The sequence below is a fragment of the Zingiber officinale genome, chromosome 6A, assembly GCF_018446385.1.
Source record: "Zingiber officinale cultivar Zhangliang chromosome 6A, Zo_v1.1, whole genome shotgun sequence".
Taxonomy (NCBI): Eukaryota; Viridiplantae; Streptophyta; class Magnoliopsida; order Zingiberales; family Zingiberaceae; genus Zingiber; species Zingiber officinale.
Window position 1 is genome coordinate 129,153,092 of NC_055997.1, and position 26,767 is coordinate 129,179,858.

General features: G+C 40.1%; 2 protein-coding genes across 7 annotated transcripts; one reads left to right on the forward strand and one right to left on the reverse strand.

The window, feature by feature from the left end:
- Positions 1 to 6,488: 6,488 nt before the first annotated feature.
- LOC121998060 (auxin-responsive protein SAUR36-like) lies at positions 6,489 to 7,809 on the reverse strand. Its single transcript, XM_042552794.1, has 2 exons — positions 7,310 to 7,809; positions 6,489 to 6,732 (listed from the first exon to the last, which is right to left on the reverse strand). Exons 1-2 carry the CDS (start codon positions 7,743 to 7,745, stop codon positions 6,500 to 6,502), a joined length of 669 nt encoding a protein of 222 aa, XP_042408728.1. The 5' UTR covers positions 7,746 to 7,809; the 3' UTR covers positions 6,489 to 6,499.
- Positions 7,810 to 12,537: 4,728 nt separating this feature from the next.
- Positions 12,538 to 15,174, forward strand: LOC121998061 (ethylene-responsive transcription factor ERF039-like). Of its 6 annotated transcripts, XM_042552797.1 has the most exons (5): positions 12,538 to 13,626; positions 14,114 to 14,162; positions 14,281 to 14,394; positions 14,597 to 14,752; positions 14,836 to 15,174. In XM_042552797.1, exon 1 carries the CDS (start codon positions 12,602 to 12,604, stop codon positions 13,220 to 13,222), a length of 621 nt encoding a protein of 206 aa, XP_042408731.1. In that variant the 5' UTR covers positions 12,538 to 12,601; the 3' UTR covers positions 13,223 to 13,626; positions 14,114 to 14,162; positions 14,281 to 14,394; positions 14,597 to 14,752; positions 14,836 to 15,174. The 6 variants fall into 6 exon arrangements, with proteins under 6 accessions (XP_042408731.1, XP_042408732.1, XP_042408729.1 ...); XM_042552798.1 differs by having other exon boundaries at positions 12,538 to 14,162; positions 14,281 to 14,502; positions 14,597 to 15,174; XM_042552795.1 differs by having other exon boundaries at positions 14,281 to 15,174.
- Positions 15,175 to 26,767: the final 11,593 nt, after the last annotated feature.

The window sequence follows — 26,767 nt, forward strand, 5'->3', positions numbered from 1 at the left end:
CAGCTGAAATTTCAGACAACAGTCGAAAATCAGCATTTTTGCACACTCTGATCGGTCACCAGACCGATCAGGACTCCACTGGATCGGTCACCAGACCGATCCACACTGCCCTGGATCGGTCCAGTGACCGATCCAGACTTCCCTGGACCGATCAACTCTCTGATAAGAATTTCTGTTTTTTCTCCCGAAATTCAGAAACCCCTAAAAAATTACAGAAAATTCCAAAAATTATAAAATTTTGAGGATACATTCCTCATCACATATATTATCATGGAAAAAAGTTTTCTATGAAAATAACTCTCATTTTTTAATCTTGATACAAAGTTCGAAATACTTTGAAATAACTCAAGGTTAATCCATCTTTGTATCAACTTGCTCAATGATGAATGCTATCACTAGAAAAGCTTCATCAAGGTTTTTCAAATCAATTTTGAAATGATCTTAAACCATTCAATTTAGGACCACAATCTTAGGGCTAAATGTACATGACTTGTATACAAGTTTTCCCTATGATCCTCAAATTCGAATTAGGCTCATCTAGGTACAAGAACTATGCACCTTGATCCTAACTCATAATCCTAATATCTCACACACATCTAAGGTGTATCAAACACATCCAAGTCAATTTTGATGTGAGATATGGGTTTAGGTCATCTTAAGCTAAGTTTTCATACATTTTCTAAACAATAATTTGATCTCCATATCAAATTGTGTTTCTATCCTTAAATCACATTAATTGATCATAAATGCAAGAGATGATGATATGGCATAAAATAATACCATAAGTGGAAACATGTGCCAATGTCATGATGCCATGTCATCAAGTATGAAACTTAAATAAGACATGACATATAACTAACCTAAGCATTATCATGACATTTCAAATGATAATAAAATAAAGATGATGTCATGACATGACATATGACAAATAATGTATGGCAAATAACATATAAAGGTATAGAAAATACCTAATTCTAGCCTTAGTTGCCATTTTTGATAATTTTGATCATTTTACCATAAATTCTATATTCCTAAGTGTAATAGACCTAAAATCATATACTAAAGATTTTTAGATCACTATGTGCCAATTAGATTGACCCTAGAAAACTCCTCAAATGTGGTTGGCACATCCTAAGCACCTTAGGACTAATTTTTAATTTCATTTTCAAGGCTTAATTACACCTTGAAAATTCCTAAAATGCCACCTTTTGCCATGAGTAGGTTAACTACCTATCCAATTAAGGTTGGCACACCCTAAACCATCTAGCGTGAAGGGATCACGCTCCTAGGAACCCAATACCTATTTGAGCTCATTGGGTTCACTAAATATTCACTAGGGATGACTTCCCTAGCAACCCTCCTAATGACCCTCCTAGGCTTTAAAGCCTTGGTCATTTGGGACTCATCAAGATCAACTCTAGGGGTGACTCCCCTTGTGACCTTGGTGATGGTCTTCTTAGCCCTATGTCTTGTTCCATAATCGAATGGAACATTATGGTAAGTGGGCTTGACCACTTGAGACTTAGGTTTGTGACCCAAACCTCTCATGTCCTTGGGCTTTGATTTTTGACCCTTAGACCCTAGAGTTGACTTCTCCAAATTCTTAAGAGCCTTTTCTAAAGTGTCAAGTCTCGACCTCAAGACTTGATTTTCCTTCTTTAATACCTCAAACTTTAATTTTCCATTTTTCTTTGAGGTATTCCTAGGCATATGTCTAGTTGTTTTGGGATTCCTATCTAGGTTTTCCTTAACCTTAGATGAGTTAACTCTAGGGTTGGCATTTCTAGCATTGTCCTTATCTAGGCTAACATGTTTGGCACCTAAGCACATGTATCGGTTTCTATGGTTATCATGCTTATCATTATTGACAATTGCAATAAAACTACTAGCATGTGTCTTATTAGAATTGCAAGAATGTGCCTTCAAGGATACCTTAGGGTTTGCCTTAGCTCCCCCTATAGATGTGCTTGGTCTCTTGTCCTTGTGAGGTTGCCTCCCCCTTGGACATTGACTCCTATAATGTCCCCTTTGCTTGCATTGGAAGCACACCACGTGCTCCTTGCCCTTGCATATCGGGACTCCGACTTCCTTGACTTTTGGTGCCGGTGGAGTCTTCCTAATCCTCTTTGGACATTTACTTTTGTAATGCCCATATTCCCTACACTCAAAGCATATTATATGTAATTTACTTGAAATTAAGTTGTTTGAGTTACCTAGGGTTGAGGATGGATATAAGCTCTCTCCTTCATCCCTTCCGGAGGTAGAGGCTTCTTCTTCTTGCTCCAGTCTTGAAGAAGAACTCTCCTCCTCTTCTTCCTTAGATGTTAAGTAGCCCTCAACTTCTAATTCCACACCTCCATGATGTGAGCTACTTGGCTCACTTGACTCCTCTTCATGACTTGAATTGGAGCTCTCCTCATGGAACTTAGCCAAATTGTTCCACAATTCCTTGGCATTGTTGTATCCACCTATCTTACACAAGATATCATTAGGTAATGAAAATTCAAAGATTTTCGTTACCTCGTCGTTGATTATGGATTGGTGGATTTGTTCCTTCGTCCACTTCTTCTTCTCGAGAGGTTCTCCTTCTTTATCTACAGGAGGAATAAAACCTACTTGTACACAATTCCAATTTACTAGGTTAGTCATAAGAAAATACTTCATTCTTACCTTCTAATATACGAAGTCGTCGCGATCGTAGAAGGGTGGAATCATGACGTCTTCTCCAAGTTGATCCATTCTCTAGCTCGTGCTCCCCCGGGTGTTAATCCGACGAAGAGCGACCTCGCTCTGATACCACTTGTTAGGACCTTCGGACGCGGCTAGAGAGGGGGGGTGTGAATAGCCGACCCCAAATTCACGTTTCTTCCTACAATTTTAGTTAGCGCAGCAGAAATAAAAGATAGAAACGAAACGGGAGAATATCAAACCTCAAACGCGACGATATAACGAGGTTCGGAGATGATACTCCTACTCCTCGACGTGTCCGTAAGGTGGACGAATCCTATCAATCCGTCGGTGGATGAGATCCCGGAAAATCGGCTAATAAAAACTCCTTCTGGGTGGAGAAAGCTCGCTATAATCTCTCTTGCAACAGCAAGATCAGAGTACAAGAAATACAGCAAGAAGCCAAGAACAATATGAATGTAAAAACACTAGTTTGCTTGCCTTTTCGTCGACTGGTGATGAAGCAACCACTTCACGGATGCCAACAACAGCAGCAACTGATCAGTTGGAGTCCAGCCGAGGGAAGCTCACACGAAGCTTCAGCAGTGGAGAGCTCAACAAAGCTCAGATCGCAGGAACAAGAAGAAGTCCACTTCACATCACTTTTTTGTAGAGACTTTCAACCTCGATTTATAACCTGAACCTGCGAAGAAGACAAAGAAGACACAGCAATCTAGCCATTGTGACTCAACGGCTAGGCCTGGACTGATCAGGCTATGGCCTGATCGGTCCAGGAAATCCCTGATCGGTCTGTGGACTGATCAGGCCCTAGGCTGATCGGTCCCCAGACCGATCCCAACTCTCACAGAGAGTTGGTTGCAGAGCCCTGATCGGTCTGTGGACCGATCAGGCCATAGGTGGATCGGTCCATAGACCGATCCCTCCTATTCCTTCTCCCAATCTGTTTGGTTACTGATCGGTCACCAGACCGATCAGATGATCCACAGTGAGAATCAGTGTATCACTGGATCGGTCAGCAGACCGATCCAGATACCCATAGTATCACTGGATCGGTCAGCAGACCGATCCAATTTCCCAGCCTTAAACCCTAAAGCCTTCCTGATCTAGAGAACGAGCTACCAAGCCCTCTCTGACCTAGTCCGGAGAACGAGCTACCGAGCCCTCTCTGACCTAGTCCGGAAAACGAGCTACCGAGCCCTCTCTGACTTCGTCCGGTCCAGAGACCGAGCTACCGAGCCCTCTCTGACCTAGTCCGGAGAACGAGCTACCGAGCCCTCTCCGACTCCATCTAGTCCAGAGAACGAGCTACCGAGCCCTCTCTGACCTAGTCCGGAGAACGAGCTACCGAGCCCTCTCCGACCTCCCATGCCAAGCTTCCATACTTGGACTTTTCCTCGTGCCCAGCTCCCTGCTTGGACTTTTCCGTGCCAAGTCTCCATACTTGGACTTTTCCCGTGCCAAGCTCCCTGCTTGGACTTTTCCGTGCCAAGTCTCCATACTTGGACTTTTCCCGTGCCAAGCTCCCTGCTTGGACTTTTCCGTGCCAAGTCTCCATACTTGGACTTTTCCCGAATCAGGTCAACTCAAGTCCGGTCAACCAGGTCAACCTTGACCAAAGGTTGCACCCACAATCCCCCAAGTTCCTATTCTTGTCAAATATCAAAATATAACTCGAGTCAGGTCAACTAGAGTCGGGTCACCCAGGTCAACCTTGACCTAAGGTTGCACCAACAAGAAGGACACTTGTCATATATTGTGAGGAGTCACAATTAGTAGTCACAAGGTGATGTTGGATCTCAACATTCTTGTAACTTGGGTAGTAATGATGTGTTGCTAGATACCGCTCATTACTTATGCTCCTAAATGAGTTTAGGACATTGCCAACGTTACAAGAACCTATAGGGTCACACACTAAGGACAATTAGATGGAGATTAGGTTCATATGATGAACCAAGAGGATTAGATTCATTTGATGAATCAAATTGGATTAAGAGTAATCCTAATTGGGCTAATTTGAGTTGGACTCAAGTGGATTCATGTATTCAATGAGTCTAATTTAGATTATGACTCATTAAATTAACTTAATTTAATGAATTAGATTCATTATATTAAGTTGGCTTTAATCAAATGGTTAGATTAGATCAACCATGGAAGAGATTTGGTCAAGTTTGACTTGATTTGAGAGAAAGATTAAAAGTCATGTTTGACTTGACTTTATGCCACCTCATTGGTGAGTTGGCATTGATGTGGACCAATGATGTTACTCCACATCATCATGGGTGCCACCTCATGGAAGTTACAAAGTCATTTTCTTTAATAGCTTCACATTAATTGCACTTAATGCAATTTTTTGAGAGTTACACTTTGAATTGGCCGGCCACTTTTGAATGGGAATGGAATTGATTTTCCTCATTCAAGTGCATTATTCCTTCTTCTTCCTCTTGGAGTTCTCTCTCCCTCTCCCTCTCCTCCTCAACTTGGCCGAACCACACATAGGTGCTAGCACACCTTTTGGTGTGGTTTTCTCCATCTACGTGTTCATGTGGATACTTCTAGAGGAGTATCTATCTTGATACTCTTGAGATCCGGCACCGTTTGGACGAGCGGGAACGCGAAGGGCTTCGCTTCAAAGGTATAACTCTTTTCATGTAGATCTAGGAGTAGATCTAAGTAGAAACTCGTACTTGTAATTTTGTTTTGAAATCTTTTCTTCGCACGAGATCCAGTGGCATGGGTGATTCGGGGTTTTCGCGACGCGAAAAAGCGGTTTTCGAGGCCCGAAAAACCCAACAGAGGCGAGAGTCCTGAATGTTGGTCACAAGAGCATGCTCGTTTATAACTCACGTTGAGGTGAGAGTCTGGAATGTCGATCGAGAGGTCGTTGCTCATGCAAGCATGCTCGCTTATAACTCGCGTTGGGGCGAGAGTTTAGAGTCCGACCGAGAGGTCATTGGTGATACTCCGGTCCAAGATTGGTGGTGATAGCTCGAGCCCGAACGGGGGATGATAAGCTTTGAAGTCCATAGAAGCAGAGCCTGTAGCAATATGAGGGGGCAAAACCTTTATCATACCTGATCGCGAAATGGTGTCGACTGACTGAGGATCTAACTTGATCCATCGACTCCCAAATACCCGTGAAGTCGGGGGAGAAATAGTGTCATCCCGGTCTGCATGCTGAGGTCGCATCCAGTTTCATGCCACCGTGTTCGACTTCACATCTTCAGATCCAACTTTCCAACCTGTTCAGAGTCATGTACCCTTCTGGGTCAGGGCAACGCTAGCAGTATCCCAACTAGCTTACCGATCCACCCGAGGGCGCCCCACTGGGCCATGGTACGTTATCTATTCTTATTTTAAGCGTATTTCATTACTATACGTCTTAATCTGTTACTTATATATTTGTTAGATCTACCTCGAGTATTGGAATACCAGAGACTGGGGCGACCCGGTCGCTGGCTGCAGATAGCGTTGACCAGAGGACTTTTGATGACTTGGTCAACATAGAAGTCATCTCAGCATACTCCGCTCCTGAACATCGTGAGTCGATCAATATTCCATTCACCTCACCCAACGATCCGTCTAACTCAGATTTTGGACAGGATAAGATCATAAAGTGATCTCATATTTTATTTTATTTTTATATAATCTGGGACGAATTGTAAGGAACCATCTAAGGTAAACATAAACTGGATTCTGCAAGTTGTTAACACAAAGCAAACCCTAGACCTTTTCATCCTAAGTAAGATCAAAATTGGCAAATTTAAATAAGATATTGTATATCTTTAAATATGTGTGCATGACTGAGCCAAATTCATATAAAAGGAACATTTAGTACAATGGATCTAGAAGCAAATCTACAAGAGAAGAGAAGATCAAATCGGCAGTGATTGGCACACATTTGAGAAATATGAATGCCGATGAGGGTGTACCACAATCCACTGACAGTATCTGTATACCTACTCTTTGCCAACAAGCATGTAATAACTTTCGTGGAGAAGTGGCCCAAGGTAGTTGCGATATTGCTCCTCCCAGTTGCTACTGTATCTACAATTGTTCATCAGGTAACCAGCATCACATACTGTGTCTTTCTTTGTTGACACAACGAATAAATTGTGAAATTGAAATCTATTTGTTTGTGCGCGCGGGCGCAGCTGAAGGTCCCACGTCGTGTGCTACTGGATACTGCGACAGAGACCTATGCCAACAGTGTGCGACAGTGTTGGGGTTTCAAAAGTCGGTGCATGCGGTGGCGCTGATGGGACTACGTGCACTTGTGTCTAATTGTGCATTTAAGCAAACATCAATTGTGCATGCATGAGCATGAAGAGCTAGCACATATATCTGTTACTAAAACATTAACAAATCCTATCTAAAGGAAAGTTCGCAGTTTTTCTTCTAAGTGTGTTTGCCTCTAGGTCATTTGAAAGATATATTTCGTATTTTTAACGTGTTGGTTTAGAAGTATGTTGACCAACATGCATGGACCTTAAGCTTGTAGAGAGAGTTGGCCACAAATTAGAAATTACTAGCAAAACAGCACGAGTATAACGAAACAGCAGGGGAAATGGTGGGCTCCGTCATGAATGAACACATGCGGCGATCCCACGGCGAAGGCTCTCACCGCCGGCGGCGATCCTGGTGCGGACGAGCTCGAACTTGGCGGCGGAGCAGGGTATGGTGATGCCGCCGGGGTGGCGGAACCCGAACTCCTTTTCCGCTTCCTGCAGCAGCTCTGCGAATAGGGGGTGGTTGAAGTACATCACCGGCACCGTGTACCTCCGCGGTGCTCCGCCCTCCTTCGCGTCCCCTACGTACAGCGACAGATACCCTTTAGGCGGAGGCCCGCCCTGTGCTTCCGACTCTCCCTGCTGCATCTTTCGATAGGCCCTGCGGGTTCTAAAGGAGGGCAGCCGGCTTACGAGGAGGCGGCCCCAGTAGCAGAGCTTCGCCGTCATCGTCGAGGAGCTCTGGGAGCCGGCGTCGCGGTCGAGGCGGAGGTAGCGTTTAGCGCGGCGGTGAATGAGGCGCAGCCCCAATCTAACGCCTCTGTATTTCATCCTTCTTAGAAGAAGAAGAAGTGAGACGGATTAAGCATCGAAATTCGAAAACAATGGTGAAGAAATCCACGAGAACGAGATAGAGAACAAAGGTTCAAATAGCAGTAGAAAGAAGAAGACTCAGTCAACAGTGCCCTGTGATTGGCCATTTTACTATAAAATTATAAAATGCCCTTTATAATTTTATTATTACTTTTATATTTTCCTCATCTATTGTTCTCAGATACTACACTTGATTGTATTTTTCAAAGTAGGAGGATCATCGAGTGATTATTTTAAAAATAACTAAAATATAAAGGTGAAGAGAAAAAAAATCTAATTATTAATGAATTTGAAATTCTTCTAGTGGTATTTGAAAAAGTCCGCACAATGAGTGGTTTAGAAAAAATGTCAAAATTAATTAATAATAAATCTATTTCAAATTTTATTATTATAAAAACGACTTTGACATTGATTTGTATTTGCATGAAATAGCGTGGGAAACTGGTAAAGCTTCGAGGAATTTATGGGGAGAGAAAAAAGGGACATGGAGAAAAAGTTGAACCTGCTATTTCTCTCTCTTTTCTCTTAATAAGTTTGATGATAAATAATATTAAAATAAAAGTAGGTGACTATTTTAAGTGGATAAAATGAGCCAACTATTTACTAGAACGTCAGTCGAATGGTTTCGATAATTTGTTTATTTATACATAATGGGCCTCGGCCTTTCTGTAAATTCAGAATAATAGAAGCCCAAATATAAGAATTAATGCTAAAAGTAGTAAAAGCGTAGATTAGACAAATCTATATAACTAAGATTTGGTTGACCGTTGACAGAATCTTGGATGGAGGTCCGTTGGTGGATTTGCCACTTCAACGGCCAATTCCCCGCTCTGCCGACCGCCATCCATTGACTGCCGTCCATTGCCTGTCGACCATCACCTGCCGTCCATCGTCTGCTGCCGCCTACCACTCGCTATCGCATCCGGTGATATGTTGTCACCTTCGGCGACGCTGCTGCTAGGACTGGCTTAAGCCTATTTCAGTTATTGGCGGAATTTTTTTTAAGCCTTTGATATTATTTTTTAAAAAATTTTGGATTGAAAACGGTGGTTTAAATTTTTTTAACAAATTAAATATTATTTTTTTTAAAAAATTTATACAATTTAATTTTCTATTTTTTAATATAAAATTATTAATTAAATTTTCATATTAAAATTTTGATAACCTAGTTCAAAGAAATATAAGTTTTACGGTATTAAATAGAATATTATTATTAGAGATAATAATACACCTCAAGTAGATAATAAATTTACAATTCACTTAACTAAGAATAAGTATATTCAAAATTGTTTTAAAATGAAGAAAAATAGAAGTATGCCTAATTATTTAAATGAAAGATGGAGAGAACAATCCTTAAAAAAAGGAACAAAATTTAGGAAATAAGAACAATGAAATAGGATAACAATAAAAAAAAATCATGCTCCCATGCGCGAAGTACAAAAAATAAATAAATAAAAAATAATATACAAAATGACAAAACTGAATACAATCCTTAGAAAAATAAAGATAACAATGAGACCAAATTAGCTATTATCATTTACCAAGAATTAAATGGAAGCCTTTTTAGGTATAGAGTAAAAGAAAAAATAAATCATATTTTTCATTACCTAAACCAAATTAATTATAAACGATAGAATGGAGACAAAGGGAAAATTGAATAATTTATGACTGTAAAAATATCTAAATAAAAGTTAAACTTAATGTTTATCAAGGAATCGAAAAGGTAAAGGTATTTAACTTGTTATTGCTAAAAAAATAATAAAATCTTCTATTTTGATTGGACATAATATGAATGAATGCATGAACATTTGAATCTAATCAACCAAGAAGTATCGGATCACCGTGTTAGTGTTAGGTGGAGTTTCTCTTTTCCAATCTCAATTAGCAAGAGAAGCACATAAAGGAGGAGATGGAAAAGGGGAAGAAGGGAAACTTAAAAAAACTAGCATTTTTATTTTGTATTGTATGCATAAGATAAAAAATTACTAATTCATGTTTTTTATAAAATAACATCCATAATTAAAAATAAATTTAATTTGTTTAAAAAAAGAGTCCCTTTGTGACTCTATCCTTTGGAATCCTAATAAGATCTATGCGAAATCCGAAGCTTTGATAGATTGAGATCATGTAAATATTTAATCATGTGGACACTATTCTTTTCTATTCTCTTAAAAAAATATACATACAAATATATTTAATATATTAAAAATAATGATCTCAATTTTTAGATAATGAGATTGTACACTCTTTTATTACGTGAGCCCTATTTTTTCCATTCTCTTTAAAAATATATATAAAAATATATTTAATACATTAAAAATAATGGACCCCAATAAAAATTGAGGCCCTAGGCATAGGCTTTAATGACCTATGCCTAAAGTCGGCCATGCCTGCTGCTGCCCTCCAACCACCACCCGTCGATAGCTGTCCATTGCCCGCCATTCGTGGCTCACAGCACGTTGTCGCCATCTAGTGATTTGCTATCATCTTCGGTGACGCTTGCTTCCACCTAGGGGTATAAACGAATCGAGCCGGCTCAAAAATTATTTGATTCATATTCAAATTTATCGAATTTGAGCCGAACTCGGACATATTTGAACTTTTTTTCAAGGCTAACTCAAGCCCAAATTATATTGTTTGATAGTTCGTGAGCGTGAGCCTTAATATTTTATTAATATAATTTAAATAAATAATTTTTGAGCTTTTCGAATACCTATTTTCGAGCAATAATTAGAATAGTTTGCGAACATATTTGAAACTTTCAAGCCGAACTCGAACGCGAGCCTTAATTCGAACCGAACTCGAACAAAAAATTTTAAATTTTTTTAGCTTCGAATCGAGTTTGAACTTGAATATACCTATTTCGAGCCGAATTCGAGCTTTAGTATTTTCTGCATATTCGGCTTTGATTCAGTTCGTTTACACCCTTACTATCACTTGCCACCTACCACCCACTGCTTGCTATTGTTGTTTGCTGCCACCTTCGCACTCGGGTCTGATAGATGCGAGGATAATTTTGAAAAAAAAACTTTTGCTTAACTTCCAGATCGAATCGAGAAAAACCAAGGTAACCCAGAGTATTCTGATTTTCAGATTTGATACCCCAATTGCTGACGTTTCATAATTGAGAAAAACTCGAACCAAACATGGTTATCATGGATAATCATAGACAGATAACTAGGGTACGTTTGGTTCAAAGTTATCATGTATGACTCAGGTAATGACACAACTAAGTTACAGTGAATAAAATATAACTAAATGTTGTTCGATTTAATTTTAGAGAATGTAATAAAAATTTGTTTATTTGGATATTTTAATATATAACTTATACAGCTAATTGTATCTCTATGCAAATTAACTAATAAAACAAAATAAAAAAATAAAAAAATAAAAATATATATAATAATATTAATATTAATGGTGATTATATAAATAAATAAATTCAATAATATTTTAGAATTTTTATTAGTTTAAATTTTTTTTAGGATAATTTTGTTGGGCTTTAAACTAAATCTACTTAATTTATCCCAACTATATTTAGGAGTTATTGATTCAATTAATTAAAGCTTAATTAAAAACTTAAGTTTAAAAAAAATCTAATTAAAAAAATGCGATCATCTCTCATGCATGTCGCCAGTAGAATCGCCGCCTGTCGAGTCGCTGCCACCTTTGTCCTGAAGAGCCGCCTGCCACCTCTAGCCTAACGAGCCATCAGCGAGCCGCTGCCACCTCCGGCCTCAGATGCTACATTCGTTAGGTGACGTGTGTGAGCTTCCCTCTGGAATGGCGATGACGGGCATAGCTAATTGGAGGCTCATCGAGCCGGAGATGAGCTGCCTACTACAACATCCGGCCTCCCGCGACTCCCTTCGACGGGCGGCATGTGTGAGCTTCTCGCTAGGACGATGACAACGGGATAACTTTCGGAGGCTAGTCGGGCCGAAGGTGAGCCGCCTGCTGCCACCTCCGGCCCCGCGCGAGTTCTCTGGCCCCGGTAAGTCCTCCCGCCCTAGCAAGTCTTTAGTGCGGCTCCAACGAGTCCTCATGAAGGAATGCGAATGGGTGCGCTATAACCTCAGGAATAGAAAAAAGTCTTCAAAATTAGAGGTAATCTCATTCCAGGTTTCATTCCTGAATTGAGGACGTTTGCTGATGCTGACGGGTATATATGATTCCTTGAGAATAGTTGATTCCTTAAATTAAACATGATTATCATTGATAATAGTAGATGGATAACTGAGATTATCACAAATTACCAAACGTCACCCTGCTTAGTTATTAGTGTTTAATAGGAGTGGCGTCCGTAGATATATATATTTTTAATTTAATTAATATAATATTGTGTTTACCATCGACTTGATATTTCTATTATTTGACCATACGATATGTGTGGTTTGTGAATATTTTCAATTTTTCTCTAAAGTAAATTTAGTTATTGCTCGTTATGTTTTTGTTTTTCTATATTTGTGAGTTTTAACTTTCATTTCAATAGTTTTTTTTAATTGACATATATTATAAAATTTCTTTACCAACTACTAAGATAAAATTCATCCGTTAATTGAGGTACTATTATCCAGGGCTTCATTTAAAATAGAATTAGGCATCAATGAGTTAAACCAGAAATCAAATGGCAATCCGAACAACTATTATACTACGAAAATTCAACTAAATTAAAAAAATTTAAAATAAAAATAATTTATTATATTTATTATTTTTTTCAGAAATCAGGATGCCCTTCACGTTATTATTTATGCGACCATTTTAGTGCAAGGGGAGACGACCCAAATCTTCTTCTCCTTACCACCACAGGAGGAATGGTAATGGAAGACTGCGAACCCAACTCCTGCTCCTCCTCTTCTTCCTCCTGTTCCAGCCCTATCAATGCCAGGAAGGAGGCTCGCAAGGGTGCTAGTTCTGATGCCGGCGACGGCGGCGGCGGAGGTAGGAAGAAGAGGAGCAACGACGGGAAGCACCCTGTGTACCGAGGCGTCCGGATGAGGAGTTGGGGGAAATGGGTGTCGGAGATCCGGGAGCCGCGGAAGAAGTCGCGGATCTGGTTGGGGACCTTCCCGACGGCGGAGATGGCGGGGCGGGCGCACGACGTGGCCGCGCTGGCCTTGAAGGGCCCTGCCGCCCACCTCAACTTCCCGCATTTGGTCTCCGAGTTCCCCCGACCCGCCTCCTCTGCTCCCAAGGACATCCAGGCCGCCGCTGCCCTCGCAGCCGCTCTGGCGCCGGACGCCGCGTCGTCAACCCCGTCCACTAGCGGTGACGCGGACGACGCGCTGTTCGATCTCCCCGACCTGTTTCTGGATGGGGGCGGGAAGGAAGGGCTACGCTACGTGGCTTCCTCCTCGTCGTGGCTGCCGCCGGCGGCGGCGGCGGATGAAGCTGTTGAGTTCCTAATGGAGGAGCCATTCTTCTGGGCCTATTAATCTACTATGTGCTCTCATGCTCACCATTGCCTCAATCTGTTATTCTCGACTTCATCAGAAGAACAGAGCTGCAAATGGGAGCTCCCTTGCCGGAATTCAATCCCACCGTATCCAGATTTTTCAGTAAATGAATTCTCTGTCTCACTCAACAGCAATTCTATTCTTCCACTTGTTCTATATGGCATCAATTTCACTGTACATACTTCTTTTTTGTGAGTTGTAATCCTTCTTAATGTTGCTGTAAACGAGTGAAACATAATCCCCGAGTCTCTTGTGTGCAATTGAGGAAATAGGAGGAACAAGATGGTGGTTTGGTTTAGATTTCTTTGCTGAAATGGAAACCACTGACTTGCTGCCATTGCATGTGTCGTGTTGCTTTAATCCAACTGGTGTAGTGACAAAAAGTAAGGCACTTCTCCTTTTATTTATGCAATTTTACATTGATTCATGAGTTGCCAATGGTCTTGGTTTTAATATGAGCTATGAATGACGATAGTGCGCACTTAGATTGGAATAGAAAAATATCCAACAAAGAATCAATATGTAAGGAGTTACTTAGATGACTGTAGATATTGTCTTTATGAAGAATCCCTTGAGAATAATTATGAATGATGATTGTGTTGAGCTCTAATAAAGAATCATGCTGGTTTTGCATAAATGAATAATGAAGAATAGTAATGTGAAACTTGACAAACTATGCTTCAGTAATATTTTTCAATCCATCAATGTTTGATGAAGTTTATGCATATGATTTGGCAAGTGTTGTAGTCTTAGAAGCAGTACAATGTAAATTTCCTCACCTTGATATCTATTAAAATAAATGCATTTATGAAGTGATTGTTACTATAATACCATTAGTCATTTGAACTTGAGTCGAAACATACATGACAGCGTACAAGTTTGCATTGGAGAAACCAAAACCCTTCATCATAAGTCGATGGTATGTGATTTATCAAAGTGACAGGAAGTTCTTTGTTCTCTGTAATTGAAAGGAAAGTTGGAAATCAAAGTCTGGACATAATTTGCACCTAATAATAATGGCCTTTGATTTTGCCCAGGTTGGCTGGACATGTGGCACCAGAGACTGTTGACTGCCATAACTTCACTCTCTCCCTCACCTTCAGGAATCAATGCACAGGGAACGGAAATTTGCAAGTGATGCCAAATTCAAGGTGCATTATTGTCCCGTGAATGAATGATGTGGATTGGTGTTTCACAAATCTTGTGAGTTGCCAATTTGGCAATGAACAACTTAATGTGATGATAAATAACTGTGAAAAGTGAGCTGCGCCACAATTTGTGTTGTCGTTCATGCCATTACTTCATGAGCATTCCAGAAGCAATCATCTCAAGCTTTTTCTCCTTCTCATATAGGTAAAAGGCATGTTTGGAAAAGGAGTATGGTTGTGAACAGTCTGTATCTAGCATTAAGTTTCAGTCATGATGATGGCATGCAGTAATAGTTGCTAAGAATCAGTGCATGGAAACATGGTGACTGATCTCCTTGCAGCCTGTAGCAACTTGGATGTGGTTTGGAACTTGATTCTTCACTTTTTCTTTGGCAAAGAGGCATAAAATTTACACTCTAGTGTTTGTTGATCTTCTGTTTACAGTATGAAAGGCGTCAGCTTTTTTCAGTACCATAAGACAAGTAATCAGTAGGCAATGAGACAAGAAGGCAAAGTTTTTTACTTGACTTCACCTGATGGCAGACCTCAGCAGAGGTAGATAACAAGCAAAGCATAAAGGTTGAACCATTTATTCTTTAGTTGCATAGGAAGCGAAGAAGAAGAGTAATTTACAGTGAAGCACTCAACTTTAAAGTGCAAAAGCAATTCCTGATGAGCCCCTTTTACCACTATTATGAGATGCTTGTATGCTTTTGATGTGTGTCATTCCATCCTTCTTATTGGATCAAGAAGTCTCATGCTGAAGTTTCATTTCACAGAATTTATTTCTATATTCCTTGTGGGTATCTTCTACTTCAAAATAATGTGTACTAAATAGGCCTTCTTTTTTCTACCTCACAAGCTATACATAATTAGGAGCAAAACTAGATAGTTGAATCATTGTAAAGTTGTAATAAATATATTTTTTAAAAAATTAAAAAAAAAGATAGTTCTGTTTTCAATTACAATATGATGTTTCGTTTTCAGGGAAAGTGATATGGCACCTACTGAAAGGGAAAGTGTATCAAAGACCTATACAGTGATTTAAAGGCGTGGAGCCAAATTGATGTGGTGCGTTATGGTTCAGGCATCAAACTCCTTATTACTACCTCAGCTGAATTTTCCAAATGGACATGTTGAAACTTTCGAGTTTTCAGTCAATCTGATATGCAAGCATGCTGATCCTTTGGTGTTCTGTCAGTTTTAACTTGGGCTCGTTTCAATATTCTTAAGTGGTCGATCAAACCAGCTAAATAAAATCACTGACGTACCAGATGTTTTAGTCAGTCGGATTGAGTGTTCACATAGATCAATTCTAAGCTCTTGGATTTTGAGAACGGATACCTAGTATATATCTGGTATTCATATGACAAGTAGTGTTGAAACACAAATTCAATTGCTGGCAATTTGTCGTAGGCATGCTCAAAGGACAAACTAAACAACAATACCTTCCATTATTTCCATCTCAATCACTCAATTTATCAATTCTGAGGTGGTACCAGAGAGACAGAGAGGCTGCAGCATCAATAACAGCAAGTGTGTAAAGCAAAGAGAAAAGACATGGACGAATAATATCAGACACTGGTTTAGCTTCCTGAAGCCCAACTATTAACAAAATCTATGTTTGTTTCATGCATTTTGCTATGCTTTGTTGGGCAGTGTCTGTCACTAAGGTTTCAACTTGTCAATTTACAAATCAATTCTCATGTTCTTTCCTTTTTCTTTTTTACGGCAGAAAACCCACTGATGTTGCACTGGAAAGTGAGAGCTCAGTATAATCAAAGAACACCCATCGATTCCTTCTGTAGAGTGCTTGCAAGAACATAAGATTGGAGAAAACTATGCCCTACCAACTCCATGATCAATTCTAGCAAACTTTTGTCACTTGTGCTCTCTCATCACAAACAAAATGCCGAAACAAATGCAATAATTTAAGATTGTAGCAGTTAGCAAACAACCTGTTTTTTCTGAGCTCCATTCCAGCCCAAAAAAGGGATTGTAGCAGTTGGTGTTTTTTTCCTTAAATACATCAGTTTCTGGATTATGCTCTTTTATAATTGTGCTTGAATGTTATCTCCTACAGCACTGACCCTGAGTAGTATCAAAATGTTTATTCAAAGCATATGCCAAGCTTTAGTTTGATATTTCAATGCTCTTGCATAGTGACATAGTTGGCATTCCATTTGTAAAGTGCTCCAATGCAAGATAACATATCTCTCTTTCCACTAAGCCCCAGAATTGATGATATATTATTGTGTTAATTTTTGATAATTGTTTGTCTGTTTTATTATTATTATTCCATCCATGAGATTCATTAAGCTATCATAAGACTGAATTATAAATGTATTGCACTGGCATGGTTTTGCATAGTCTCAACATAAAAAACCAGCCCAGCTATGGCACAGTCCACAGCTCAATTACCTATACCCAGCCCAAACCTGAAACTTTAAACCAAAAGCATATAATTAAAGGGAAAATTCTAAAATAAAAAGACTGCATGCTCTGGAACAAAAGATATTAAAACAAAGAAAAGAAACCAGAGTTAGTTGGATGTTGGGACTATTAAGAGGCAAATAGACAGCCTAACTTATGTTTGATTCATTTGATCATGCATAATTAGAGTGTTGGTGTAATATTATCTAGGTCAAGATTGATCAGTTTAATTAAGTTCGAGTTGACTCAAGTTTAAGTCCTGATGTTTGAGTTTCGATATTTGACAATACATGAAGATTGTAGGTGTAATCGTCCGATTTGGGAGATTGTTGAAGTAATTATCCTCTGGTTTGACCAAGTTGATGTGAAGAAGAGTCAAGTATGTCAAGGTTGACTGGATACTTGACTGGAAAACCCTGGTGAGTGAAGCCAGGCAGATCGAAAGCCCTAGTGAATGAAGCCAGACAGACTGAAAGACCTAGTGAGTGAAGCTAAGTAGTTGGAAATCTTGGTGAGTGAACAGGTTAAAGACCTAATGAGTGAAGCTAGGCGGTTGAAAAATAGACAGGTGAAAGTCCCGGTGAGTGAAGCCAGACAGGTAGAAGTCCCGGTGAGTGAAATCGGGCAGTGGAAAGACCCGGTGAGTGAAGCCAGACACGTGGAAATTCAGGCGGGTCAAGGTTGACCGAACACCTAGTGTTGAAAAGTCCAAATAGGTTAAAGGGTTGATCGAATACTTGTCACATGGAAATTCAGGCGGGTCAAGATTGATCGGACACCTGGTATTGGGAAATCCAAGTAGGTCAAAGGGTTGACCGGATACTTAGCACAAGAAAATCCAGATGGGTCAAGGATGACCGCACATATGGTAGAAGGAAGTCTAAGTGGGTCATGGAGGACCAAACACTTGGTACGAGACGATAAGTCTAAGTGAGTCAAGGTTGACTGGACACTTGGCACGAGAAGAAAAGTCCAAGTGAGACAAAGGATTGACTGAACACTTGGTGAAGAAGTCCAAGCAGGCCAAGGTTAACCTGATGCTAGGCATGAAGAAGTCCCAACAGGTCACGGTTGACCGGATGTTGAGATTGGGAACTTTGGACTTGAGTTAAGCAAGTCTAAGGGAAGCCAATCGATCAACTAATCGATTGGATTGTAGTCCAATCGATCAGTCGATCGATTGATTGTGTGCATGATCAAAGGCTAGCCCAATTGATCGCACACAGAAGCTTACCCAATCGATCAACCGATCGATTAGGGAGCTGGAAATCACACGAAGTCGCGATAGAGGCTAAATCGATTGGGCGATCGATTCAGGCCTTTTCCAGCGAGCACAGAGGCGCTCTGAATCGATCGACTGATCGATTTAAGTCTCCCTAATTGATTGATCAATCGATTGGGATGTGATCGTTATGAATGAAGCGTCGAGTTTAAAGTTGTCTTCCTCGCAGCGACTCCGGCAACTCTTCTCCACCGTTTTGCTCATGACTCTCACAAGTTTTCGCCGCTAGTTCTTAAAGCATCTTGGAGTCAAGTGCTGTTGCATTTTCTAAGTCAAGAGGTGTTCCACAAGAAGAAGAAGTTAGGGTTTCATGTTGTAAATCCTGTAAGAGTTTACCTGTATTTACTTCTCTTTTCTTTCTTCTTGTATTGAGAGTCTGTACAAGGCTTCTCCACCTTCGGTAGTTATCAAAAAGGAGTGTTTTTCATAGTGGAGTGTGTGTCGCGTGTGAATCCTTGGATTAGTCACCTCTTCTTGAGGTGGATACCAAGTAAATCCTTTGTGTTAGCGTTGTAAGTTTGCTTCGAGTTCATTCCGCTGCAACAACATCATCACTAAGCAAGACAACCGGAGCGCGACGGGCTATTCACCCCCCCTAGCACAAATCGACCCTAACAAGTGGTATCAGAGTGAGGTCACTCTTCACCGAAATCATCGCCGGAAGGGGCAACGAGCTAGAGGGAGAAGTTGAAGTAAATTCAAAAGTCAAAGACTTTATCAAAAGACTCAACTTCAAGATGGAATTCCGAGATGGACTCGGATTCGACACAAGGGTGCCTCCGTCATTCGTATCCACAAGCTTCAATTCTTGGAAATCAAGAATTGAAAATTTTCTTATGATGGAGATAGAGCAATGTGTTGGAGCAATTTAGGTGCCCTAGGTTTTGATGTTTGGGCAAAGGTTTAAGTTAGGTTTATTGTTGTATTTGATATGCATTGTGAGTGTGCAGGATACAAGTACAATAAGGAAAGTCCAAGTGTAATCTTGGCAGAGGAGAAAAGTCCAAGGATGAGTCTTGCGGTGTAAGTCCAAGTATGTAGTCTTGGCAATGTAAGTCTAAGTATGACTTGACAATGGATGAAGTCCCGGAGGTGAGAAGCCTCTTGGCAAAGGAAGACCCGACAATAAGGACAAGGCCGAAGGAAGCTCCAGAAGGCAAGACATGAAGGATGGGGAGACATCCGAGGGATGCGAGGCTGATGGAGGAGGCTAGAAGGCTAGGTCTAGGTTGGTCGGGCGAGAACGAGTGCTGAGTGATTGTACTCGGGGCGAAATCTTATGATTTTAGGTTTCACTGTAGCAGCACTGTTGTGATACTGTAGCAGTCGACTGATATACTGTAGCAGTCGACTGGTACATTGTAGCAGTCGATTGGTAGTCGACCGTTGGGTAACGGTCAGCTTCACTTAAAGGACCAGTCGATTGGTGCATACACCAGTCGACTGGTGACGGGAAAACAACTTAGTGTTTTCCTCTCGAGCTCTATTTAATAGAGCTCGGGGTGCTTGGGCATGGTTGACGAAATGGACTTGGTTAAAGCCTATTAGAGTCTCCCAAGCCTTCGTGTGATCAGTGTGTTTGTATTCAAGTGTTTGTGGCGAGGTTTTTCCATCGACAAGGAGCTTGAGCTAGTTAGAGGTTTTTCAGGGACTAATCCACCGACGGATTGAGGGATCGTCCACCTTACGGACACGCCGTGGAGTAGAAGCAAGTTATCTCTGAACCGCGTAAACGAACGTGTTAGCGGTTTGCATCTCTTCTTTTGTATTTAGCTTTCATATTTGTATTCGTGGTTGTATTCTTTGTTTTCCGCTGTGCACTAATGAATACGTAGGAAGCGATCGATTTGGGTGAGACGCTATTCACCCCCCCTCTAGCTACATTTCGGTCTTAACAATTGGTATCAGAGCCTGGACTGCCAGAAGGTTTAACCGCCAACTGTGCACAAGAGTTATGATCTGATTGAGCCATATGAGTACAATATTAACCTTGTATAAAGAAAGTGGAGGCTCCTATGTTTGGATCAAGAGGACCACACACCAGGCAGAAAATCCTAGTTGTGGCTAGACAAGGAAGTCCTAGTAGGTCGGGTGGACCGAGGGTCAGGAAGACCTGGTGGGTCGATGATCGGACATGGGAAGCTTGTGGCCCTTTGTTTGAGGGGGGGATTGTTAGGGTTGCAAGGTTGTAAATATAGTCCCACATTGAAAACATATGAAAAAGATCATGGGTTTATAAGAGAAAGATATCTCCATTGGCATGAGACCTTTTGGGTAAAGCCCAAGAGCAAAGTTATGAGGGCTTAGGCCCAAAGTGGATAATCTCATGCAATTGTGGAGATATCTAAAATTCTTTTCGATCCTACAATTGGTATCAGAGCGAGGTCGCTCTTCTAGGGACTAACCGCTAAGAGAGCAAGAAGCTAGAGGAAGAAGAAGATGGAGTCCGAAGGACCGCTCGGATGGGATATCTGAATTCCACCTCCGTACAACAAAGAAGACTTCAATTATTAGAGGAAGCGGTTGGAGACATGGTTCCAAATGGATTGGAACCAATGGGTTATCTTGAGTGACCCATTTGAAGCTCCTATGGACAAGAAGGGTAAACACCTCCGACTTCGGCATTGGACCGAAGAGCAACGAGAGCAATCGGAGGCGGACAAGGAGGTAACGAGAATTTTGCATAATTTACTACCTTCTAATATTTTGCTGAGTGTAGGTGAAACCACAAATGCAAGTGATCTTTGGAAAAAGATCATTGCCTATCATGAAGACCCTACAAAAATCCAAGGAGTGGAAGAGCCCAAGGAGAAGGGCGCATTGGTCCAAGAAGAGAAGGACCAATCCGATGTTGACAAGAGGTCAACATTCGAGGAGGAAAAAGAAGAGGAGGAAGAGAAAGAGAAGGAAGAGGTGGAAGAGGAGAGATCTTCCACATCCTCAAGAGATGAAGAAGTGGAAAAGTCCACATCTTCAAGTGAAGAGGAAGAAGAGAAATCCGAGGAAGAAGAGATCTTGGAAGCTCAACCCTCTACCTCAACTACCAAGAAAAGCACAAAGGACCACATCAAATGTTTTGAGTGTGGTAAGATGGGGCACTACAAGAGTAGGTGTCCTTCGCTCAAGAAGGTAAAGGAGGCAAATCCTAAACTCATTAAAGTTAATTTAGAAACTAATGTGAGTTGTAGGAAGAAGAATAAGGAGAAGAAGCACATTAGGTGCTTTACATGTGGTGAGTGGGGTCACTACCACACAAAGTGTCCCAAATTAGCTAAGAAGAAGAGTCAAATGACACTAAAGGCTAAGGAGAAGCCTAAAGTGGTTGGTCCCACAGAACACAAGAGCAAGGAACATATTGTGTGCTTCTCATGCAATCAAAGAGGATATTATAGAAGTCAATGTCTTAAAGAGAAGAAGCCAACTAAAGTCAAAGGAGGAAACACAAGTCTTGGGGGAGCTTCCAAGGTAAAAACCAAGGTATCATTCAATGAACCTATTCCTTTGACATATGATAAAAAACATGCTAGAAATAATTCTTATCATTTTAATGCTAATTATCATGAAAGTAGGAAGCACGATGGCACTAAGGGTAAATATATTCCTCCTCATGCTAGATCTACCATACCTAAGGTTAGGAAGGTAGATAACTACTTATACAATAATTCTAAGGACTTTAGATATAAGCCTAAGGCTAGAAATGCTCATAGGAATCAACAAAAATCCAAATCTATGGATTTAGTAAAGGAAAACCAAGTCTTAAGGTCAAGACTTGATAACTTAGAGAGAACCTTAGCAAGAATGGAAAACTTGCTTAAGGGGCAAAGTGAGCACAACCTTGGAAAAGCTAGACAAGAGTCATCCAATGGCTATAGAGGTTTGGGATACAAACCCAAAGCCAAGAAGGATGCGACTTCCTTTCATAGGGTTCTATATAGCTATGGAACCAAACCTAGGACTAGTGGTCAAGCTAAAAGTACAAGGGAAGTTGTCCCTAAGAGTACTTTTGCAAAGACCAATGTGACTAAGACTTCTAAGAAGTCTAATAATGTCACAAAGAAGGTCACAAGGGAGGCCATCCCTAGAGTTGACTTAGTAAAGGTGACTACGGCTCCAAAAAGGCCAAACAGAATCACAAATAAGGTTACAAGGGGAGTTAGCCCTAGAAGTGACATAGTGGAAGTGACCAAGACTTCTAAGAAGCCTAGAAAGGTCCTTAGGAAGGTATCTAGGTCAATCATCCCTAGTGAGTACCTAGAGCATCCAAGGAGCACCAATAGGTGTTGAGTTCCTAGGAACATATTCTCTACATCCTAGATAGGTTTAGAGAGTGTTAACTCAAATTGGAAGGGTAGTTAACCCAACCTTGTTAAAGTTGACACTTGAGAGCATTTTCAAGGTTATTGTTAACCTTTGAAAAAGAAAAGGATTATGGGGTTACTCTTTGAAAGAGTAATATATGTGCCAAAATTTGAAGAGTTGAACTTAATCTAAATTGACACACGTAAGAAAAGTATAAGAAAAATTAAGTTAGAACTTTGATACTTTCTTAAGGAATTAAGAGAAAACTCATACTTTAATTAAATGTGATTAAGCCTTGAAGAGCAAAAAGGTGTCAAGTTTTGAGGAATCATATTTAATGTAAGTTGGTACACTTAGAAAAAGGATAAGAAATGTCAAGTTGAGATATTAGTATGATCTTGAGGAATTAAGAGCAAACTTAAGTCTCAATCTAAACGTTTAATCCTTAAGAGGAGTAATACGTGTCAAAATTTGAGGAATGTGCTTAATTTTAATTGGCATAAATAAATCAAGAGATTAAAAAAATGTCAAGTTGGGGTTTGACATTTTCTTGATGAAATTGGGCAATCTAGGGTTAAATTTTGAGTTAGCTAGGGTTAAGAATACTTAGATAGGTAATCTAAGTAAATTTTATTTATGCTAACTTGCCATAATTGTTTGCCCATCATATGCCATGACATCATATTTAATATTCACATTTTATTATGAAAAATACAAAAATATCATGTCATGTCATACATACATCATGTAGCTATAACATGCTTTGCTTTTGAAAATTGCTTATTTTGATGTATGTCATTAATCATCATGCAGTATGTCAATTTCCTTGTAATTAAGGACAAAAGACATTTATTATGTATGGAAGTGTCCCAACAAGAGGGATCATATCAAGTGACATCCTAAATGGATGATCATGATTTTTACAATGCCTAGATAGAGATGCATGATCCCTTAGTTTAGGGCAAGACCAAATATACATCTCACAAAGAACTATAAGGTGACTTGTATGTGTTTTAATACATGTTAGATACAAGTGAGATGTTAAGATGGTGAACAAAACTCAAGATGTGATCTAGTGCATCTTGTTGAGTTTTAGGTTCATCAAAACACATAGTTATGTGTCTTCCAATCATTGGGAAAGCTAATGTACAAGTCATGTGCATTGAGCCCAAAGAACGTGGTTGGATATTGGTTTTGAAAATAATTTCAAAATACTTTTGAAAAACCTTGGTGAAGACTATCCTTTAATAGTAATCATCATTGGAAAGTTAGACACAAACTTGAAGTTTTTAAGAGTTTTCAAATTTGTGTCAATCTTTGAAAATAGAAAGTATTTTCATATAAAACTATTTTTCCCTGATAAAGTATACCCTAAATAATGTCTACATGAGTTTTCATGATGAAAACAAGTATGAATTGGTTAAGAAAAATCAAAGTGAAGTTTCGGTTGAGGTTTAGTTTCATTATTAAATTTTGAACCTCAAAACTTTGAGTTTTGGTTTTCCTAATTATTTAGGAATCCCAAGTTATTATTGGTGCAATGATAGAAGTTTGACCATATTTTTAGGGGGAGTTACTTTTTGAAAACATAAAAATCTTTTCCAAGACCAAAAGGAGGTCAAGTGTTAAGGTAGCACATGACATTGGTATGGGAAGTGTTACCAAGGACAAGGGAGAGTATTCAAGGCCAATAAGAAGGAATATGCTAGGGTAGCATATAATTATAGCAAGGATGAGGTGTCCAAGATTAAGGACAAGAAGAAATTAACCAAAGACAAGGTGTCTAAGGTTAAGAAGGTGAGTTTAGTAGGCCAAGTGTCACCCGAGGTGCACCGAAGTGGCATAGTCATAGTGGATGAGTCACTAAGGGAGGTGGCTAAAGTTAAGATTTCTAAGGTTAGGAAGAGCCTTTGGGACCCATGATAGATGGACTATCATATGTGCCAAGTGGTTAGGAGATGGACTTAAGTCTCTAACCTAGTGGGTTGACACAATTGGGATGTATTTCATGTATGAAAATATGACATTGGGGGTCATATTGCATAAAAATTAGTTTTTGATATATAGATGTCATATAAACCCATGCTAGGGGAGTATTGTGGTTTAGTATGAGCAGATACATCAAGAGGAAATCAAAACTAGGACTTTAGGTCAATGTTCAATTGAACTATTTAGCTAGTTTTGAATTTTGTATCAATCTTGAGATCTGTGATAAATATATTTATATATATATTTTTCCCAAGTACACATGGATAAAATATACTTCTCCACAAAATTTGGAATTTTTTGAAGGTCTGTAGAATTTTTGGCGCATTTATGAAAGTAAGTAAAAAAGGCTGATTTTTGCCCAAAAAGAGTACCAGTCGACTGGTACAGTTACCTGTCGACTGGTAACAGTATTTTTGAGCACAGAATGTCTCTGTAAGCTCATTTTGATGAGGGCAGTCGACTGATTCCGATACCAGTCGACTGGTAACAGTGTATTTCGAACACAGAAGGTTCTGTGAGTGGAAATTGAAGGGGTCAGTACACTGATACCTAGTTTAGTCGACTGATACCAGCCTAAAAGTGTTTTCCAACGTTGTTCATGATCATGTAAACTCGTTTAAATGTATGAGATCTATGGGGAATAAATACATGAGTTTAGGGTCAATTTGGATGACAAGTTTTCAACAATTGGGATATTGTTGGAGCTCTTTTTGATGTATGGCAAAGGGGGAGAAATTTAGGTTTAAGTGGGAAACCTACACACCTTTGCAAGAAATCCTAGCTAAGGGGAGCTTAGGTGAAGGGGGAGCGATTGTTCAGGCAAAGGGGGAGAAGTTTACCTTTACGAGAAATCCTAGCTCAACGGGGAGCTTAGGTGAAGGGGGAGCCTAGGGTTAGGTTCCATGACTTATGTTTACTCACATTGTTATTGCATTTATGTTTCCCTAACTTAAACAGGTTGTCAAACATCAAAAAGGGGAAGATTGTTGGAGCAATCTAGGTGCCCTAGGTTTTGATATTTGGGTAAAGGTTTAAGTTAGGTTTATTGTTGTATTTGATATGCATTGTGAGTGTGCAGGATACAGGTACAATAAGGAAAGTCCAAGTGTAATCTTGACAGAGGCAAAAAGTCCAAGGATGAGTCTTGGCAGTGTAAGTCCAAGTATGCAGTCTTGGCAACGTAAGTCTAAGTGTGACTTGACAATGGATGAAGTCCCGGAGGTGAGTAGCCTCTTGGCAAAGGAAGACCCGATGATAAGGACAAGGCTGAAGGAAGCTCCAGAAGGCAAGACATGAAGGATGGGGAGACATCCGAGGGATGCGAGGCTGATGGAGGAGCTAGAAGGCTAGGTCTAGGTTGGTCGGGCGAGGACGAGTGCTGAGTGATTGTACTCAGGGCGAAATCTTATGGTTTTAGGTTTCACTATAGCAACACTGTAGCAGTCGACTGGTTACTGTAGCAGTCGACTGATACACTGTAACAGTCGACTGGTAGTCGACCGTTGGGTAACGGTCAGCTTCACTTAAAGGACCAGTCGACTGGTGCATATACCAATCGACTGGTAGCGGGAAAACAGCTTAGTGTTTTCCTCTCGAGCTCTATTTAATAGAGCTCGGGGTTCTTGGGCATGGTTGACGAAATAGACTTGGTTAAAGCCTATTAAAGTCTCCCAAGCCTTCGTGTGATCGGTGTGCTTGTATTCAAGTGTTTGTGGCGAGGTTTCTCCATTGACAAGGAGCTTGAGCTAGCCTGAGGTTTTTCGGGGACTAATCCACCGACAGATTGAGGGATCGTCTACCTTACAGACACGCCGTGGAGTAGGAGCAAGTTATCTCCGAACCACGTAAACAAACGTGTTAGCGGTTTGCATCTCTTCATTTGTATTTAGCTTTCATATTTGTATTCGTGGTTGTATTCTTTGTTTTCCGTTGTGCACTAACGAATACGTAGGAAGCGATCGATTTGGGTGAGACGCTATTCACCCCCCCTCTAGCTACATTTCGGTCCTAACACAATGATTTACTCTAATGGAAGGCTTTGAAACTCCAAAGAATTCAAAAGGCAAGATCCTCAAGAAGACCAAATGGAGCCAAGAGCAAATCCAGAGATGTGAGACCAACGATAAAGTGACCAAGCTATTAGTCAATCTATTGCCAAGCAACATCTTGAAGCAAATTGGAGAATTTGAAGATGCCAAGGAGTTATGGAACAAATTGGTTAAAGTCCATGAGGTTCCCTCCACTATACCAAATCAAGAGAAATACAAAGAGGACAACTTATTGGATCAATACCAAGAGGAAGAGGATTCGGAAGTTGAGAGATGCTCAATATCTGAAGAATAAGTCCAAGAAGCTTCATCTTCAAAAGAATGC